This window comes from Otolemur garnettii, unplaced genomic scaffold (assembly GCF_000181295.1).
Source record: "Otolemur garnettii isolate 467f Iridium unplaced genomic scaffold, OtoGar3 scaffold00114, whole genome shotgun sequence".
NCBI lineage: Eukaryota > Metazoa > Chordata > Mammalia > Primates > Galagidae > Otolemur > Otolemur garnettii.
In genome coordinates this window covers 109,342-128,373 of record NW_003852509.1, presented here as the reverse complement: position 1 = coordinate 128,373, position 19,032 = coordinate 109,342, and the positions used below count along the sequence as shown (strand labels likewise).

At 50.3% G+C, this 19,032-nt stretch overlaps 2 protein-coding genes across 2 annotated transcripts in view; both read right to left on the bottom strand.

Moving 5' to 3' along the window:
* Positions 1–17,239, bottom strand: part of XKR5 (XK related 5) — an 18,774-nt gene extending 1,535 nt beyond the window's left edge. The window contains exons 1-6 of the mRNA XM_003797277.1: positions 17,182–17,239; positions 14,734–14,917; positions 9,163–9,347; positions 7,877–8,086; positions 6,220–6,389; positions 3,144–3,255 (exon numbers count right to left, since the gene is read on the bottom strand). Coding sequence (XP_003797325.1) covers positions 3,144–3,255; positions 6,220–6,389; positions 7,877–8,086; positions 9,163–9,347; positions 14,734–14,917; positions 17,182–17,239 — 919 coding nt within the window. The remainder of the gene's footprint in view (positions 1–3,143; positions 3,256–6,219; positions 6,390–7,876; positions 8,087–9,162; positions 9,348–14,733; positions 14,918–17,181) is intronic.
* Positions 17,240–18,220: 981 nt separating this feature from the next.
* LOC100952213 (39S ribosomal protein L48, mitochondrial-like) lies at positions 18,221–18,818 on the bottom strand. Its single transcript, XM_023517589.1, has 2 exons — positions 18,650–18,818; positions 18,221–18,372 (listed from the first exon to the last, which is right to left on the bottom strand). Exons 1-2 carry the CDS (start codon positions 18,816–18,818, stop codon positions 18,221–18,223), a joined length of 321 nt encoding a protein of 106 aa, XP_023373357.1.
* Positions 18,819–19,032: the final 214 nt, after the last annotated feature.

Genomic DNA, 19,032 nt, shown 5'->3' with positions numbered 1-19,032 from the left:
GACCACAGGCGCCCACCACAACGCCCGGCTATTTTTTGGTTGCAGCCGTCATTGTTGTTTGGCAGGCCCGGGCTGGATTTGAACCCGCTACCTTAGGTGTATGTGGCTGACGCCTTAGCCGCTTGAGCCACAGGTGGCGAGCCGGGGTTCTATGTTTCTTTCTGTGGAGGCAGCTCCTGCTGAGCACCTGGACGTGTGTGTGTGTGGCGTGTGTGCCTGGGGCGTGTGCGTGTGTTGGGTGTATGTGGATGTGTGTGTGGGGTGTGCATGTTGAGCATGTGTGTGTGTGTGGTGCGTGTGCGTGTGTTGGGTGTATGTGGATGTGTGTGTGGGATGTGCATGTTGAGTGTGTGTGTGTGGTGCGTGTGCGTGTGTTGGGTGTATGTGGATGTGTGTGGGGTGTGCATGTTGAGCATGTGTGTGTGTGTGGTGCGTGTGCATGTGTTGGGTGTATGTGGATGTGTGTGGGGTGTGCATGTTGAGTGTGTGTGTGTGTGGGGGGGCATTCAGTGGAAATGTCAGTCCTGCTTGGCAAGTAACTGAATCAGAAGCTCACAGTTCAGCCACCAACACACTCCTTGATGGGTTCCAAAGCTGGAGGAGGTGGGAGGTAAGAAATAACCTCGCAAACAAGTAGGACCCACAGAGGTTAATCATTCTTGTCAAAATCCCATATCAAGGAATTTCCATGAACAACAACACAACACTTCCTTTGTGCACAAACACCTTAATCACGTTGTTGTCAGTTTATTTTGATCAGAAGTGTTGACCTCTGTGGTGATTTCTTTCCCAGAGCATTCCAAGGAGCCACCCACGCTCTTTCCAGTTTCCTGTTCCACTGGGTGAAGTGCCTGGTTCCAGGGCGCTTATGACAAACAGACAAAGCCTGAAATAATGTCTGAGGGGCCTGGAGATTGGGTGTGACGGTGCTAGGAGGACCCAGAAGGACCACCTCAGGACTCCCCTTGGGTGTCTTGTGTGGGGGGCCTGAATGGAACTGGCTGGACTGGAGCCCAGTGGATGGAGACTGAGTTCCTGTGCCCAGTGCTGCCCCTGCAGCATGCCCTGCTAACACAGTTACTGCATACAGTTTTAAATTGTCACAACCGTCTAGTGAGGGGCACATGTCTCCCTTTTACAATGAGCCACCACAGGCCAGAAAAGATGGACCAAGGCTCTCCCCACAGAAGCCCAAGCAGCCCTGTTCAGTGGAAATAGACTTTCTCCGAGGCCCTGTCCTTTGTGGGTTGCTCGTTGTAGCCCCCAGCTGGCATATGGTAGGGGCTCAGTAAGGGCAGGGGTTGGGAGTAGGCCCACGCTCCTTGGGTTATAATTCGTGTACGATCTGCTGAGGATTCCCCAGGCCCTTCTGGGAGCCGGGGTATACTGGGAGAGGTTGGCTCCAGCCTGTGGGTCCAGTGACCTGCCAGGGCTCCTCTGCCCCACCCTCCTCTGTGGGTGCTGAGCATGACAATATCTCAGTGGAGTGAAACTGGGAGGGAAACCAGTGTGGCAGCTCCTGGGAGTGTGACACCTTGCAGCAATGGTGTCAGGCATCTTTTTGAATGAGGGTATTAAATATAGAAAGTAGATGAGAAGACATTTTACCTCCCACCCCACCATGCTCACATGCCTCTCCTGCATCAGAAACTCCAAATGAGTGGCTGGGCCTCCCAGCTCACAGAGGCCCTTCACCTCGAGTGTCTCATGGCCCCCTGCCCCTGGAGGGATTGCTAAAAATAAAAGCACCAAGCCTGATGTGTAATGTGGGTGGGAGCGGGGCATCCGGGCAGCCCCATGTCCTCAGCTTTCTCTAGGCCATTTATATATACAACCAGCTTATACATCAATGCCCTGACATGCAAATTATTGTTTTAGAAAGGACCACCCAGATGCCCTTCAGGGGGCAGAGGGTCTGTCCACCCTGGGGGTAGGACTCGGCCACCTACTGACTTAGCAACCTGACCACTCTCTGGAGAGTTGTGCTGAATGAATAAAGCTATCTCCAGAGGTTATAACCTGTGTGATTCCATTTACACAAAACCCTTGCAGTGACAGAATTGTAGAAATAGACAATGGATTAGTGGGTGTGCAGCAAAGGAGGCAGTGGGGGCTAGAGGAAGGGGTCGTGTGCAGGGGCCTCTTGGTGACAGGGAGGTGTGGCTGTGATGTTGCAAGATATTACTGCTTGAAGAAAACAGCTGAAGAGTACAGAAAACTCTCAGTATTATTTCTTAAAACTACAGTTATTTCAAGGGGAAAAGTTTAACTTTTTAAAGGAAGTGGTGGGCTTGGTCACCTGACCGATAACATCTATGAAAAAGAGACAGGAGCCCAAAGCCCAGAGTAGTTTGTGATGGTCATAATTTATGCATCTTCTGTGACCCCTGGATAGTCCCTTCACCTGGTGAAATGTGTTCAGTTAAGCCTACTCACACAGGTTAGTCTAATTCTCATGCTGTGACCCAGAAGGGGACAGGAGGCCACTTGTAGGTACAGGGGAGCAGCTGGCACCAGCACCTCTTGCTTATATGGTGAAGTGTAGGAGAGGAGTGCTGTGCTGAGCTCACATGGCCCAGGAAGCAAGATTGCCATTGTGGGCACGGCACAGAACTTAGAGCCATCCATTCCTGTGGTAACACGCTGGCTACCTAGAGCTGCCAGGGGCTATGCTGATGCCTGTGTTTGGGCTGGATCTGAATTCCAGCTCTACCACCTACAAACATTCTGATCTTTCAGACTTAATCTCCTCTTTGCCTTACCATCCGCAACTCTAACTTGGACATGTGGCAGTGTCCACCTCCCAGGATGCTGTGTCAGGAAGGTGCATGAGTTCCCTAAGGCAGGAGGCAGTGGGAAGCCCTGTCCTCATCCTGTGGAGAGCTCCAGGGAGAAAGCCCCACACATGAGACCTTTTGGGCAGAAGTGGACAGTCCCAACTCAGCTGGAGGCTCTGAGCACAGCCAAACACGCAGCCAGGGCTGAGCTCAGTTTCTCGTGCTGGTGGGGACAGCCCTGCCACACACAGCCCAGTGAGCTCTGTTCACCCATCTCCAGCTCACCCATCTGAGTTCAATTTCCTGACTTTTGAGTAAGAAAATAGATCCAGGAGATAATACAGATAAGGTTACACTGGGTCTTACCAATCAGAAATCCAGACAGGACCCCTGCGATAGTGCACAGGCCAGTCCACGGTGCCTCCTGGAGAAAGTCAGTGGCCAACAGCAGAAGGATAACATTCTCCAGCAGCATCACCTGTGGGACCGAGGGGAGAGTCACCACACCTCGCCAGGCGCACAAAGCCACGGGGAGCTCCCCCTCCTGCACATCTGAGGCTGTCCCTTCTGTCCTCAGGGCCCTCCCAGAAGCAGGGCCATAGTCCCAGTGAGAACTTCTCTGGCAAAGAGAGAGTCTCTCAGTTCTCAGTTCACTACACCATCTGAAAAATCTCAAGTGCCAAGGAAATGTAAGGACCCCACTCAAATCCGGTAGTGAGCCAGGATGGGCTGAGAGAGGACACTGTTAGTTTCTACGTGATCTGAGCCTCCAGCCTCATAACTGCCGGCATGAGTTAATGTTACAACACAACTGTTAGAAGCCTCTGCAGAGCTCTGGTATCACTTAATGTCAGGAAGCCAGAGTCACAAACCTCCATAACCACTTTAGAATTTGTTTTTCCTTCACATATTTAAGGTAACTCTGTCCTGTGGCCACCAGGTGGCAGCAGCAGAAGCACCACCCTGGCCGGTCCCAGAAGGCTCTTCCCCCGCCCATGCTGGGGCTGGCTTTTTGACTCTGGCATCTAATTTCTAAATATAAAGACATATTTCTTTACTAAAATAATCAAATCAACTTGACACAACCCAAGGATGTATTTAAATACTATGTAGGAGACATTAAAAAAAAAACTAAATTATAATACTGATTTGCTAAAGTTTTCAATAGATTTGCCATGGTAATCCATTGGCTTCATTTTAACTCTCGAGAATTCAAATAAGGAGAGAAGCATAAACTTACAAGAAGTTGCTTGGGAGACCTAAGGATGCCCAGTCTCTGAATCCCTGAGTGCAGAGGTCTTGGGGTCTCTACTCCTTGATCAATTATATGCTGTCTGGCTCTGTGGGTTCCGATTCTTAAGTCTGTCCCAACCCCATCACCTTTCCCTGTACTTCCTGTCACTTTTGTGGTTCTGGCCCAGTGGTGCCTGCCCAGGCCTCCTCTGTCCTCATCCTCTCTGCAATGTCTTCCCCTCACTGGGGCCAGGTAACCTGCTGTACCCACAGACCGGGCCTGGTCATTTTCCTTAATGCACCTCAAAATAGCCTCGCATTAACTTTGGGGCCAAGCACCCCTCTCCTTGACAATGAGGGCAGTCCTGTTTACCATTTAGCCCTAATTTCCTTTCTGGAATCGTCTTCCAACATACTGCTTGCCCCTGAAATGATGTTCCCTGGACAAAGGGTCTCTCCTTCCCCACACTCTGAGGCCTCAACCATCACCAACATGGACTGTAGATCTTCTGCACAAGTGATTCTATCTCCCTTCCCAGACTGAGAGACTTGAACAAACACTTGAATGGTCTTTAACAGTTCCAGGCCACATCCCGGGGATAAAGACTCCAGTCCTCCTTAAGTTCCTCCCTAAGAAAGCTCAGCACTGCCAGGAGAATTTACTGTCTAATTCTAGCCAAAACTTGGTGATGGGTGAATAGGGCCCACAACACCCTCTCAGAGCAGTTATTATACTTTAGAAAGCTTGCAATTGTAAATCATTTTTCTGCTCTTTGAGATGTAAATCTTGTGCCAGCCAGAACTATTTTCTCAAGGACCTGAGAATTGTCTCCTTGAAATACACACATTACACATTTGTGATCACTCTGGAAGCCTGCTGAGTACCCTATTTTAATATGAATGACTCTTGTCTCCTGTCATAAAGGGATAAGAAATTTGGTTCTGCTCCCAACAAGGGACAGAGAACAGGGCCCCCATTCCAGTTTGAACCTTAGGTTCTCTCACTTGCAGGAGTGTCAAAGTACTGTTCTCCCCACCAGCCCTCAATGGGTTTAGCAAAGTGGAGAAGTTTGGTCAGCCCTAGGCTAGACACTGCCAGCTTCTCAGGCATGTGCTGCTGTACCCAGGGCTGGAGCTGGCAGGACCTGGCCAGGGCGGGTCTGACAACCTTAGCGGAAGGCAGTGCTTTCGGATGATCACAGGGCACAGCTCAAGGACTCAGGTCTGCAGAGCTTCAATCCTTGGCCAAAGTCAGCTGAGAGTAGCAGCCTACACAGTGGGGCCAGGTGTAATGTTGCCTCATTCCAAACCCCGTCCCCTGATGCACTGGCTGTTTTATCTCCTCTGTTTATCATGATGCAGCTCAACTCAAACCTTCCATCTGAAAGTGTCTCTCAGGCCAGACTTGGTGGCTCACACCTGTAATCCCAGCATTCCAGAGACCGAGGTGGGTGGATTGCCTGAGCTCATGGGTTCCAGACCAGCCTGAGCAAGAGCAAGACCCTGTCTCTAAAAATAGCCAAGTGTTGTGGCGGGTGCCTGTAGTCCCAGGTACTTGGGAGGCTGAGGCAAGAATTGCTTGAGCCCAAGAATTTGAGGTTATTATGAAAGTGAGACTATCTCAAAAATAAATAAAAAACCAAAAGTGTCTCTGGTTATCTCAATGGGAAGCGGTACCGACAGGTACTCCTGGGACCCCAAACATTTTTTATTTTGTGGTAGCTACCCATATTCTGCCTTATTCTTTTGGTTATCTGGGTACATATGCTTACCAAATATTATGAATTAAAAAAGATAGGTAGAAATCTCCTCTACTGGGCGAAAAGCAGCCTGAACACAGATAGGCCATAGGCCACCTGCGTGCTTCCCACTCTGCCTAGGACCACACCTAGGACTCAGCAATAGACACTGAGTAAGAATCAAGGTGGTCAGCAAGAACACTCACAGGTCAGCTGTAATCAAACTCGGCAGAGACAACCTACCAAATGCGCCTCAGCTGCTGCCAGTGACCTGTATCAACAGGTGGATGTCAGGTTACTCCTTTCAAAGCTTGTCATCTCTGTTCAAGGCTATAATTCCTTTTGGAATGTTTTCTAAAACTAGGCTATTCTTTTTTTGCTAGTTGTGCATGCACCAGGGCACACACACACACTACATGCTGTCTATGCCATAAAAGTCAGGATTAAAGAAAATCGCCATCTCCACTTGCCATGTAGAATGTGACCATCCTATTTCTGGAAGGGCTGTCCCAGAAGTTGAGGTAGCAGAGGATGTACACAGCCCCCACAAGCAGGTTGAACAGCCTCCAGCGGCAGGTGCTGTCGACGATATCACTCTGCTGGGCGACAAGCCAGAAGGTCATCACCAGCCAGTGGGCACCTAGGGAGAGGCCAGGGGCCAGGGTCACCTGGGAAGCCTAGAGCGGGTGAGGCGAGGACACGGAGACCAGGGGCCAAAGCGCTCCTGTCTGCTCCATCCTCTTCTGAGTCAGCATCCAAGAAGAGACATCAAAACCCAGAACAGATTCCAGAGCCATAGGAAAGCCACCCAGGATATCTTTGCACGTATCATCCCATTTGATCCTTACTAAGGGCAACTGACCTAATCTGAACATGAGGAAACAAAGACCAGCTTCCACAATACTGACCCAATATTATATGGACTTACACCCTTCTAGTTCCAGAACGTGTTTAAGGAGGCAGTTATGAAACTGTCCACTATTTTAAAATTGTTAACATAAGAGCAAAAACCTTCACACCCAAAGGACAGAACTCTGTGTGGTCCAGCTGTATTTTCTATTTCTATATTTTAAGATTATCAATATCATCCTGGCGTTTGAACTGAATTTAAAAAAAAAGAGTAAAAAATGGCTATTTTCTCCTTAACAGCACATTTTTAAAAAAAATTCTCTTTTCTGCCAATAACTGTATTTAATGTTTGCTTTCCTCCCAAGGGTCAAATACTTCTCAATGTCCTCCGTTCGCTTAAAACAAGAGTACACTGATCCTCCCTGCCCAGTATATTCAGTGGTGACAGAGAAGATCGTTTTCCTTGGCAGGAACACATAGGCCCTATTCAGGGAATCTGCTCAGCCAGACAGACTTCCTGTCATCACCATTCATATCTGGGTGCAGCCAGACTAAGGCAGGAGGGAACTGGGGCTCAGAAGAGCTGTCCTATTTGGAACAGGGAAGATGTCCAAGATTACCTTAGAAGGGAATGGTGCACTTGGAGTCTATCAGCAGGAACACAATTAAGTGTATTAGTGTATTGAGTAAGGGCAAGTGGGCCCCTACACCTCCCTCCTGTTTGAGTTCTATAGAAAAGATTTTAGCCTGACACACAGAACAGTCTTCTGAGGAGTTGTCTATGGCTGTGCATCTCCAGAGAGAGCCAGCACTCATGCCTCCCACCCTGGACAGCGGGATCCCAGGGCTGTCCCATCACACTCTTGCATCTGGGCTGGCTATGGCTGCTTTGGCCAGTAGACTACAGAGAAGCAATGCTGAGCCAGCTCTGGGCCTATTTTTTGAGATTGGCAGACTTTACTTCTCTTTAGAATTCCCTATGGCTAAGTATGAGCCCAGGCTACTTAGTTGAACAGAAAGGCCACAAGAAGACCACCAGGTGTCAGACAAGAAAGTAAAGATGTCATCTGTACATCCATCCCCATCAAGCCTGCCCTTGAGTCCAGATAACTGCTACCAGGCTACAACTGCGGAGGTCCCCCAAAGCAAGAACTGCCCAGCAGAGCCCCTCCAGCCCCTAGAACTAGTTGGTGATCATAAATGGTCATTTTCAAGGCACTCAGTTCTGGAATGGTTTGTTACACAGTAATAGATATTCAGATCATAAGCTCAGCTTACCTCCAACAACCAAAACCCAAATGTGGTAAGCTCTACAGAACAGAGCCAGGCTCAGGACACGGGTCCCCAGCATGCCCATCCTCCAGAGCTGCTGACAGAAGAGCGCAGCGCACGGTGTGGCCAGGGGGCTTGGCTTCACGAAACCCAGGAAGTGAGTGTAGGACACTAGGGCCCAGGACAGAGAGGACCAGGAGAGGAGGGCACTCACCCCTGGAAGGAAAGTGGAAAACATCATAGGTACTGACGGTTCCAAAGCAACAGCATCATGTGAAGATTCATTCATGGCACTTCTTTAATGGGGTGTGTAACCTCTTATTAAAACCTGGCTCCACAGAGGGTATAAATAACTATGCACCTTGACTGGTGGGTAACACAACTCTGTGTGTGAATACAGGTCTCTATATAGGATGAAAGGAGGGTACGCAGGGAATTTCACTGCACGATGATGCACTGGACCTTCATACCCAGCACATGGCCTGGGCTCTTTCTTTCCATGCCATTTAAGAAAAATGTCCCAGTGCCTGGTCCTCCAAGCCCTTTGGCCCAAGTTCTGTTTACAACCAAGCAGATCCTGAAAGGCTCTGAACAGTGCCCATCCAAAATATATTTTGCTGTTCAATTTTTATGAAGAAGGTTTAATAAAAGTACTAGAACGAGAACATGATATAATGTCAGGCCTCTGATAAAGATGCATGGAAGAAGAGACCAGCCGCATATTTTAAGCATTTAAGTTTATGCACATACAATTGTGGGTGCTCTGCAAAGAGGGCAGAGGAGGGATAGGAGGGGAGGAATATTGAGGGACGGGAGGGTATAGGGAGAAGGGGGGAAGGGAGGGTATTTCGAGAAGCAATCTGAAGAAAGAGAGAAGAAGAATGTGGATGCCCCGTGGGAGCTGGAAACACATCCTTCCCGGGTCCTGAATTGTTCTCAGCTTACATGTGCCTCTTGAGGCCTAAGCCTCTGTCTGCACCAAGAGCTATTCTAATAACTAAAGATACAGGAAAAACAGATGCACTGATTTCATGGAATAACAGCCTTCCCAAAGGATTTCCAGGGTAATTTTGATTATGCCTAATTTCTATCTTACAGACTGACTTCAGAACCTAACTCCCAAGAAAGAACTAATTGCCCAAACAAAAGTCAATTTTCACCAACATCTGGGGCCAGTGAGCTTGGCTGTGCCTTAATTCCCCCAGGCAGATGATAGTGTTTTGCTAATTGAGGCTCACTTTCCTGCCACCACCTGCCCACCTAAGTCAGGTAGTCTGTGTCTCCTGACTCACCTGGCACAATGGCCTTGAAATCTGAGGCCAGGAAGACATATGTCTGCAGCAGCAGGTGCGGCCCTGTCTGCAGCAGGCTCTCCAAGAGGCGCAGGGCTGATAGGTCCGCCTCCTGTAGCCACAGCTGGCCCAGACAGGGGGCATCCTGCTCCTTTGACAGAGCTGTTTGTGCAGCGTCCCAGTGCCTAAAGAAAAGCAAAGGGCACAGTGACAGAGCCAGACTGCAATGAGCTCCAACAGGACACCCCTTTTTAAGAGATATACAGCATTCTAAAGAAGATCCTATGTCCTTACCAGAGTCACCCATTAGGCTGTTGTCATGCTCTGACTCCAAGACAAAGACCTCCGTTCCAATAGACATGCCTGAACCTAGAGGTGCTCAGCAAAGCCACATGCTTCCAATATCCAGGAGGCCCATGGGCAGGGGAAGTTGCGACCTGCCATGGCCACCCCAACCTGCGTCTCCACTCCAGAACCTCTTGGGATGAGAATTAATTTACTCAATGGATGTTTGTTGCAAGGCAATGTTGGTAGTCATTTCTTTAGAGAATATAAAGGTGAGAAAACCCTTGTAATGTGCATGAGTGCAGTGTGCATGTGAACATGTGTGCAGTGTGCATACTTGCAGCATGTGCACACCTGTGTGTGTGCATGTGTAATGCATGTGTGAGTGTGTGTATAGGAGACAGGAAGGTAGGGAGGAGGAAAGTTGATATAGCGCCTTGGGCAGTTATAAAGGCCTGAGTCAGGGAAGCCTTAGGAATGGGAAGCAGCAGGCAGAGGAAACGCAGGGCCTGAGTCTAGTGCTTGAGCACAGCAGGGTGATAAGGGAAGGCTGAGGTGGCTTTGAGGTTCCAGGCCTAAACGACATGGAAACGGTGATGCTACTGATCACCACTGAAGCCAGTTGAGGGGTGCTGAATTGGTCAGAACACGAATGTCCTCAGCAGTGAGGAAAGCAAGGGTTCCCCACACAGAGATGACTGGATGACCAGTTGTGTTGAGGGGCTGGAGGTGGCCACAGGAGACTGTGTGGGGGCAGCAGGGGTCCGAGGATGGGATCGTGGTGATTGCTCCCACGTAGAGCCTGGGTGGGAAAGGGAAGCCTCAGCAAGTGGTTGGGGGTTGAGGACCAGGCAACTAGGAGAGCAGGTTGGGGCAGGATGGTGGAGCCTGCATGTCATGTACTGAAATGAGGCCGTGGCACATAAGGTCAGAGGTGGCTGCCCTTGGAGGTCTTGCAAAGCAGGCCTCACAGGACAGCAGGAATCACATAGTCTTGCCACAAGTCTGTAGGGCAGGGCTGCCCAAGGCCACAGGCTACATAGCTCAGCCCCTTCCAGGGGACCTTCCTTGGGTCTAGGAAACGAACCAAACACCAGGGAAAGAAGCCAGAAAATGCACTTTATTCTGCTTCTCAAACATTCCTCAAGACCTTTCCTGCATCCTCCACCTTGGAAAAGCTGCCTAGAAAGTGGCCCGAGCCACTATCCACACAGCATGTGCGAGGGGTGCCACGCCTCAGCACCCCGGGGCTCCTGGGCTTCACATTTCCCTGGGCTAAGATGTCAGTGTCCTTCCCACGTCTGTGCAGCAGCAGCCAGGAGGACGTCCACCCCTGCTTGCAGCCTGGGAAACTCATTTGAGACTCTGTTTACCTGCCTTGTCCAAGTTAAGAAAAAGTGGAGGCCATTTCCATTTGCCAAGCCCTGAATCTGAGCTGGGTGTCTTGGTCACCTGGTAAAGCTCCCCAGGACCCTGAATGTGCAGATGACAAGCCGGACTCTGATCTTTGGCCAACATTTCCACATCTAGAACAGAAGGCAGGGGTCCTCTTTGAAATGGCTTTCTTTGCTTAAGAAAACATCTTTCCTTTTCTGTGATGTGGAATCCTGCCATGAACTGATTTTTATTTTTATTTTTTTTTTTTTTTACTGAATCAGGATTCCTGACACAAACTAAATGTTAAGGAAAAACACATGACCACCCCCCAAAATGTAACCCTGAAGGTAGCCTGTAGTTTTCCTTTCACTCCCAAACCATGTGTCCCTGTTACGGGAGGGAGGGGCTCTCCTGTTACCCTCCCAGGAAGCTTCGTATGTTCAATATGCATTTTTATTGGGCTTTCCCCATTTGCCACAGATCACAGAAGCAGTGAGAGAAATGAAAGGTGCTCTCTGGAAGCCTGTGATTCAGGTATGGAAAGAAGAGAGACATGTGTGAAAAGTTCAAGTAGGAAGACGCAGATGGACATGAGCAGTTTGGTTAGCAGTGGGGTCAGAATCCGGAGGAGAGGTGAGGTGGCTGTGGAGGGCTTCCTGGAAGAGAGGGATGGGCAAGCTCTGGACACAGAGGGGGCAGGAGGAGCCTAAAGGAATGTATGGGGACAGTGGATCAGGGGCAGGGAATCGAAATGGGGGGGTCTCTCATCTGGGAATACTGCAAGTCTGTGTGGAAAGTGAGTCTGGACATGGGCCATGAGGCTCTGATGGTCCCACTGAGTTGTTGGGCCTCCTGGTAAGAAGCAGAGGACAAGTTAGAACTTGGCCACCTGGTTTTCTGAAAAGGGGTATCTGGAACCCACTGCAGAGAGAGGAAGTAAGCTGAGACTCTTGGACAGCTGTTGGGGGAACCCAGGGGAGAGCTGAGATGGAAAGTGTAGGGGTTTGGTCACTGGGTCCTCTGAGATTCAAGCCCTACATCTGGCCCCAGCATCATCAGGTCACAGCTCACAGCAACCTCAAACTCTTAGGCTCAAGAGATCCTCTTGCCTCAGCCTCCTGAATAGCTGGAACTACAGGCGCCTGTCATAACGTCCAGTTAGTTTTCTTATTTATAATAGAGTTGGGGTCTCAGTCTTGTTCAGGCGGATCTTGGACTCCTGAGCTCAGGCAATCCACCTGCCTTGGTCTCCCAGAGTGCTAGGATTACAGGCGTGAGCCACGGTGTCTGCCTTTTACATGTAACTTTATATTGAGAGGTTTTGTGTTTTACGGATTTCTCTGTTAGTAGATGCTTTTGCATTTCATTAAGAACTCTCTCAAAGGGGCCAGGCAGGTGACTCACGCCTCTGTAATCCCAGGACTCTGGGAGGCCAAGTTGGACACATTGCCTGAGCTCACAGGTTCGAGACCAGACCGAGCCAGAGCAAGACCCCATCTCTAAAAACAGCCAGGTATTGTGGTGGGTGCTTGTAGTCCCAGCTACTTGGAAGGCTGAGGCAAGAGCATTGCTTGAGCGCAGGAGTCCGAGAGGTTGTTGTGAGCTGTGACGCCATAGCACTCTACCTAAGGCAACAAAGTGAGACTCTGTCTGAAAAAAAAAAAGAAATCTCTCAAAGGGTTCCATTCTTATGCAAGGGAGGATTGGGCAAAACACCATTGTTTTGGCTCCCCCTACAGGTGCTATTGCTGATCTGCAAATTGCAAAACTGGATTTGCTTAAAAACATGACCTTATTGGCTCGGCGCCTATAGCTCACCGGGCTAAGGCGCCAGCCACGTACACCTAAGGTGGTGGGTTCGAATCCCCAGCCCGGACCCGCCAAACAACAATGACGGCTGCAACCAAAAAATAGCCGGGCGTTGTGGCGGGCGCCTGTGGTCCCAGCTACTTGGGAGGCGGAGGCAGGAGACTCGCTTGAGCCCAGGAGTTGGAGGTTGCTGTGAGCTGTAGAGCCACGGCACTCTACCCAGGGGGACAGCTTGAGGCTCTGTCTCAAAAAAAAAAAAAAAAAAAAAAAAAACATGACCTTATTATTATTATTTTTTTTTGGAGGGTGAGAACTCAAATTATTATTTTTATCACTTTTTTTGGTGAGAACTCAATATGCTAGTTTCAGAATGAGGAATAGACCTAATGTTTTGTATTTGAAATTTCGAAGCTTTCTTTTAAGTGGATTTCTGTTTGGGGGCTTATTTTTGTTTAATTAATTAATTTATTTTTGAGATAGAATCTCAATCTCTGTTTCCCTGGATAGTGAGCCATGGCATCATAGCTCATATTAATTTCAAACTCCTGGGAGATCCTTCTGCCTCAGCCTCCCGAGTAGTTGGGCATACACCCATCTGCCACAATGTCCAGCTAGTTTTTTTCTATTTTTAGTAGAGACAGGGTCTCGATCTTGCTCAGGCTACCCTCCCACCTTGGCCTTCCAGAGCGCTGGGATTACAGGTGTGAGCCCCACGCCTGGCCTAGGGCTTATTTTTAATCTTAGAAACACAGCAAACCGTATGGTTTGTGCTGGCTATTATAAAGCTTAGAGTCAAATTTGTGGGTCACCTCTAATAACTGTCCATTCTAGTTTAATTTTGTTTTCTAACATTTCATTCCTTTCCCTGGCTTTTCTCACTTCCTTTTTTTTTTTGTCTTTTTGAATTATGTATATTGTTTTAGTCACCTTAACTTTCCTCTGAAAATAACAATAAACAGACATGACTAATTTTTCCTAATTTCTGATCTGCATGTCTATTTATCTGATTAGTTCTTTAATATATATCAGATTATTCCGATTAGTTTTTAAATATATACCAGAAAATCACAGCATCATTTAAGAAGCTTTTCAAGCACACTGGGAAGACCAGAGTGTGTTCTCCACTGTCAAACACCCGAAGAAGGCAGCAGATTAGGTGGGATCAAGCATCCTCACAGATTCCCAGAAGGTAGATTGATCTGACAACTACCAATTCAGGAAGCTCCTTCAAGTTATTGGCTTAAACCTCTTTTTGAGCTCCCAAATGTTTGCTTACAGTACCTAACTCACTTTCTTTCTTTCCTTTCTTTCAAGACAGAGTCTTAAGCTGTCACCCTGGGTAGAGTGCTGTGGTATCATAGGTCACAGCAACCTCCAACTCTTGGGCTCAAGTGATTCTCTTGCCTCAGTTTTTCTATTTTTTAATAGAGATGGGGTCTTGCTTCTGCTCAGGCTGGTCTGGGAGTGGTTGCTTGAGGTCTTTCTCAGAAGCACCCTCTATGTCCTACCTGAGTTCTACTCTGTGTGACACAGCTTCATTCCCCTGAACACTGAATGCTCAAAAGTGTTCCAGCCCTCGGGGTCTACAGTTTCAGAAACACTGAAGCTGTGGAGTGTCACTGATCTGACCCTCAAATTTTTCTCCTTTTTAAAAACTTCCTGTCAACCCTATGGGGTTATGAGGTAGCTGAAAGCTGGAATGTGCAGTGATGTGAACTTACCACGATGTCTCTTTTGACAGCATCTTGTATACAGACGCTCTGAGTCCTCACCTGCAGAGGTGACCTGTGGACCACAGTTGAGCCCACTTGGCACCAGATCGAGCCCTGGCTGCTGCTTTATAGAAAAAACTATAAAAACTCAGCAGAACAGAGTTTGACAAGGTCACAGCTGCGTCCAGAAAGAGCCCCCTTCCCACCATTAGAGATTTTCCAGGAAGTGTAGGCTAGATAAGGTGATGCCAACACCAGAGCAGAGGCTGGAGAACCTCTCGCACTCCTAAACTTTCACGATCTTAAGGATGAAATGCACAGGGCAGAAGAAACCTCCCACTGCACACATGCACTGTCTCTCCAGGTGAAAAGGGGCCACTATTCTTACCGCTTCCAAATGCCAAGCTGTAGCATGTGCAGTGTCACCAGTGAGTAATGCCCTTGATGCCCGTCTGCTCGGAACCACAAGTAGCTCAGGCCCTGTACCAAGAAGCCAGGCAGGAGGATGGAAAGGGCCAGCCACCCCGATAGGAGCCGTCCCGTGGTGAAGTAGTAAACCATGGCGCAGAGGCCTGGGGAGAGAATGGTGAGAAGGCTATTGGAAGGCTGCAGTGAGACTGGGTAACTGCTCTGCAAATATTTTTAAATTCTCTGTATGTCTGATGTTTTGATATCTTAAAAACCTTCCTCCCTGGGGAGACACTGGCCCTCCTGGGATGGTCCATTCTTTGAGATAGTAAAGGGCCCAGAGAGGAGCATGGTCTGCAAACTAACCTGCCCTGAGCCACACTTCCTGTCTGGCAGGCACCACCAGGAGGCTAGGGAGCACCCATATGGGCCAAAGCCGGTTGGAATTATCCAAATTAGCCAGTTTAAACTGTCCACGCTGTCCTGTCTCTCCGAGGTGGTTCTGGCCTTGGCCTCCTGACCTCCCTGGTGTCTCTCCTGTGTGGACCTGTGTGGAGTGCCCTGCTTCCTGTCCTAGGATCTATGAGGATGAGAAACTTTGCTCTCCTGAGCCTCCTTTTGTGGCCGTATCTGACTGACCAAATCATTAAAACAAAACAAAAAATGAAACCTAACAGTCACCCACCAACACAGTGTTCTCAGTGCCAGCGAGACTCCAGTGGGGAGTCTTGACAAAGCCCAGGCCAGGCAGAACCTCAGGCAGAGGGAGACAGGCACACATCTATCAGACACTGTGGTCTGTGAGAGGAGCTGCCAGATTATACCTGAGAACATGGGTAATGTCCTGGCACCCAGCATGTGCTCAAGAAATCAGAAACCTCCTCTCCATTATTTTTCTTTAATTTTTAAATGATAGTAGGGTCAAGTTCTACATTCCCCAATCAATAGTCAATCTTACTGAACTGTCACTGCCTGCCACATCTGGATGTCTATTGTCACAGCTCACTCTGTGGGGTCTGCCTTGGCCATCTTTCACATGGGGGCAACTCCTTTGGAACAATCCCAAGGTGGCGCCACCCACTCCCGAGGATTCTGTGAGAATGACACCGAGGTGAATGCACTGGCCCTGGCAACACAGTAGTAACGTGTGCCCTGACGGTCACTTAGATTTTCCAACAGAAAAGTTCTAAGTGAGCCACGAGCTGCGCTGCCCGAGATGCGCCTGCCAACCCCGCAGCACTGGACAGAGAGGTCAGGGCTCTCCAGGCTCTGTCCAGCGCTACAACCATCCCGAGGGTCCTGCCACACACTCGGCACACTGTGCCCAAACACAGAAAGCCTTTGGAGGAGTCAGCTGGCCACCCTGGGAGGGTTACCCGGGCTGGAGAACGTTGGGACCGGGTCGCGCCGGGGGGTGGGGGGGGGGAAGGTGGGAGAGCCGTCCCCGGGACCGCCCGGGAGAGCCCGACACGGGGGTGCAGCTAGTCTCAGCCCTTCCCCGCGGAGCACAGGAACCAATGTCGCGCTGACTCCCCTTCGGTGGAGTACTGCCAGCGCTCCTTTGACACAGTGGGGCAGGCAGGACGCGGTGCAAACACCGTGTAAAGGTCGGAGCCGGAGCCCGCCGGGTCCTCCAGGGTCTGGAGGCTGGCCGGAACCTCATTCACGCCCCCTCTCCTTCCAAAGCTACCGGCCCAGGAAAACACGCCCCTCCCCCCGGGAGCCCAGCGGAAGTGGGCGGGGACACTCCTCCGGCACCGAAAGAGTTACAAATTCAAACCAGAAACGCGCAAAAAGCGTGGCCATCTTGCTTCACCTCTGTAGGCTAGGCCTTTCACAAGCCACGGTGTCCGAGGCAGACCCAGACCTCTGTCCCAAGCCCCGAGGCCACGCGGATGCGGAGCTCTGTCTTTGGGTTCTGCCATCCCTCCCTCCCGCAGCCTCAAGCCACGTAGTCCGCTCTAAGTGCCAGGGACATGGGGAGGAGCGGGGTGCAGCTCTCTGAGGGAAGGGCGGGAACGGCTCCCAAAAGAGGAGCGTGCATTCGTCAGGGTACACCACGCATCCGCGCGGGATTGTGCAGGAGTGGAGGGGTCGGGGAAGTCGTGCATCCGCGCGGGATCGTGCAGGGGTCGGGGGAAGTCGTGCATCCGCGCGGGATCGTGCAGGGGTCGGGGAAGTCGTGCATCCGCGAGGGATCGTGCAGGAGTGGAGGGGTCGGGGAAGTCTTGCATCCGCGGGCATCCTCTGGGAACTGGGTGGGCGTGCTCAGCAGGCGGGGTAGTTACTACAGTGCATGCACCCGCACGCGCAGGACTTCGCGCCGGCCTCTTTAGGCTGCCCCCCAGGACAGGACTGCAAAAGCGGCCCAGACTGCAAAAGCGGCCGAGGTGGGTGGGGAGTTGGAGGGTGGCGGCGCCGCACTCACGCGCGCTCTGATCAGCAGCCTGCAGCAGGACCGAGAGCCCCAGGAGCCCCGCGTGCATCTCTGCGTTGGCCGCCGCCTGCGCCCGCCCCTTCCCCTGCCAGCGCCCCGCGCCCGGGAGGCTTCCGGCCTGCCCCCAGGCTTCAGGGGCGTTTCGGCCCGAGCTGTTAGGCGCGCGGTGTGTGGTTCTGGTTTATCCCAAGAAGGCAGCAGGGGAGGGAGGAAGGCAGGGTTTTCCGGCTCCTGATGCGAGTATGGGTGGGGGAGGGCGCCGCTCAGGTGGGGCCCCTGATACCGCCAGAAGCAAGTTCTCTGCAGATCTCTGACCTTGCAGCGGCCTGGAGAGCGCTTGGTGTTGCGTGAGCTGTCAGTCAGGAGATGATGAAGCTAAGCTGGTCACTGCCTCGGGCGGCGAGAAACAAGTGCCGTTAAACACTAGTCTGAGTGTGTCTTTCTATATGGAGTTGGATTAGAACCTTTAATTGGGTGTTTAAAAAACATTTTTTTCCCCAGCAATAGCAAATTTTTTTTTTTTTTTTTTTTTTAGACAGAGCCTCAAGCTGTCCCCCTGGGTAGAGTGCTGTGGCATTACAGCTCACGGCAACCTCCAACTCCTGGGCTCAAGCGAGTCTCCTGCCTCCGCCTCCCAAGTAGCTGGGACCACAGGCGCCCGCCACAATGCCGGGCTATTTTTTTGGTTGCAGCCATCATTGTTGTTTTGGCGGGTCCGGGCTGGGGATTCGAACCCGCCACCTTAGGTGTACGTGGCTGACGCCTTAGCCGCTTGAGCTATAGGTGCCGAGCCAATAGCAAATTTTTATTAGATGAAGGATAATTAGGGTTAGTTGTAACAACTGGCAAGCACAGCAATGCCACAGAGGAGAAGGCATTCCTGGTGGTAGGAATGAGAACTTATGAAATCTTAGGGTTAGGGTCACCCATCTCCTGCCTAACTGTGACCACCCAGGAAGTTCCTCTCCTTGGCACTCAGTATGACCACTGCTGGCACACTGCAGGTCCGCAATAGCTAGTTCAGCTTGGCCTACAGTTCTTCCAGTTCTGGCCGAACTTTGAGCCGTCCCTTGAAGTCTTCTTCCGTCTGCTCCTTCACTAGCAATCTGACCCTTTCAGGAAGATTGCTTTGGATTATTTCCAAGAAAATCTCTGCAAATGTAGCACTCAAACCACTGATCTGAACCAGCCGCTCATGGGTGGTAAGGACTGAGTCCACGACCATTTTGTTGCCTTGTTCTGGCAGCTGCAACACCTCCATGGTTTTGGTGGGCATTGCATAGCTTTCCTAGACTTTACTGGAGAGTTGGTTGCAGAGGTTGTGAATATATCGGGCATAACTCTCTGCCAAGGTCAGGTCACAGGAAGTCAGGTGAATGTTTAAAACACCATATTCATAATCTGTCCCCAGATTAATGCACCTAACTTCCACTTTTGTACTTTTTTTGGGGGGGGGGCTCTTGTGCTTTAATTAGGGGCTTGTATCTTCCCATGTCACGGGTGGGCTTTGTCTTGTAGTGCCTGCAGGTACTCAGCACTCCTGAAGTTCCAAAGCTTAGGAAGGAAAAGCCTTGCTTAACAGTGACATTGTTCCTCAGGCACAGCATCTTTTCCAGGGTTCTGCTCATCTTTTGCTACTGCAGCCTCTAACTGATGCCCCACCATCAGTGTCTGAAAACACTGATGGAATGGCCTTCATCTTGGGTGTTTTTAAAATCTTAACGATTATGTAGCCTGAAAAGCAGGGATGTGACACCTGGCATTCTGGTTCACATCTCACCCACAAACCCACCACAGTTTCTGTCTTCGCAAAAGCTTTTCCTAGATGTGCTGGAGGCTTAA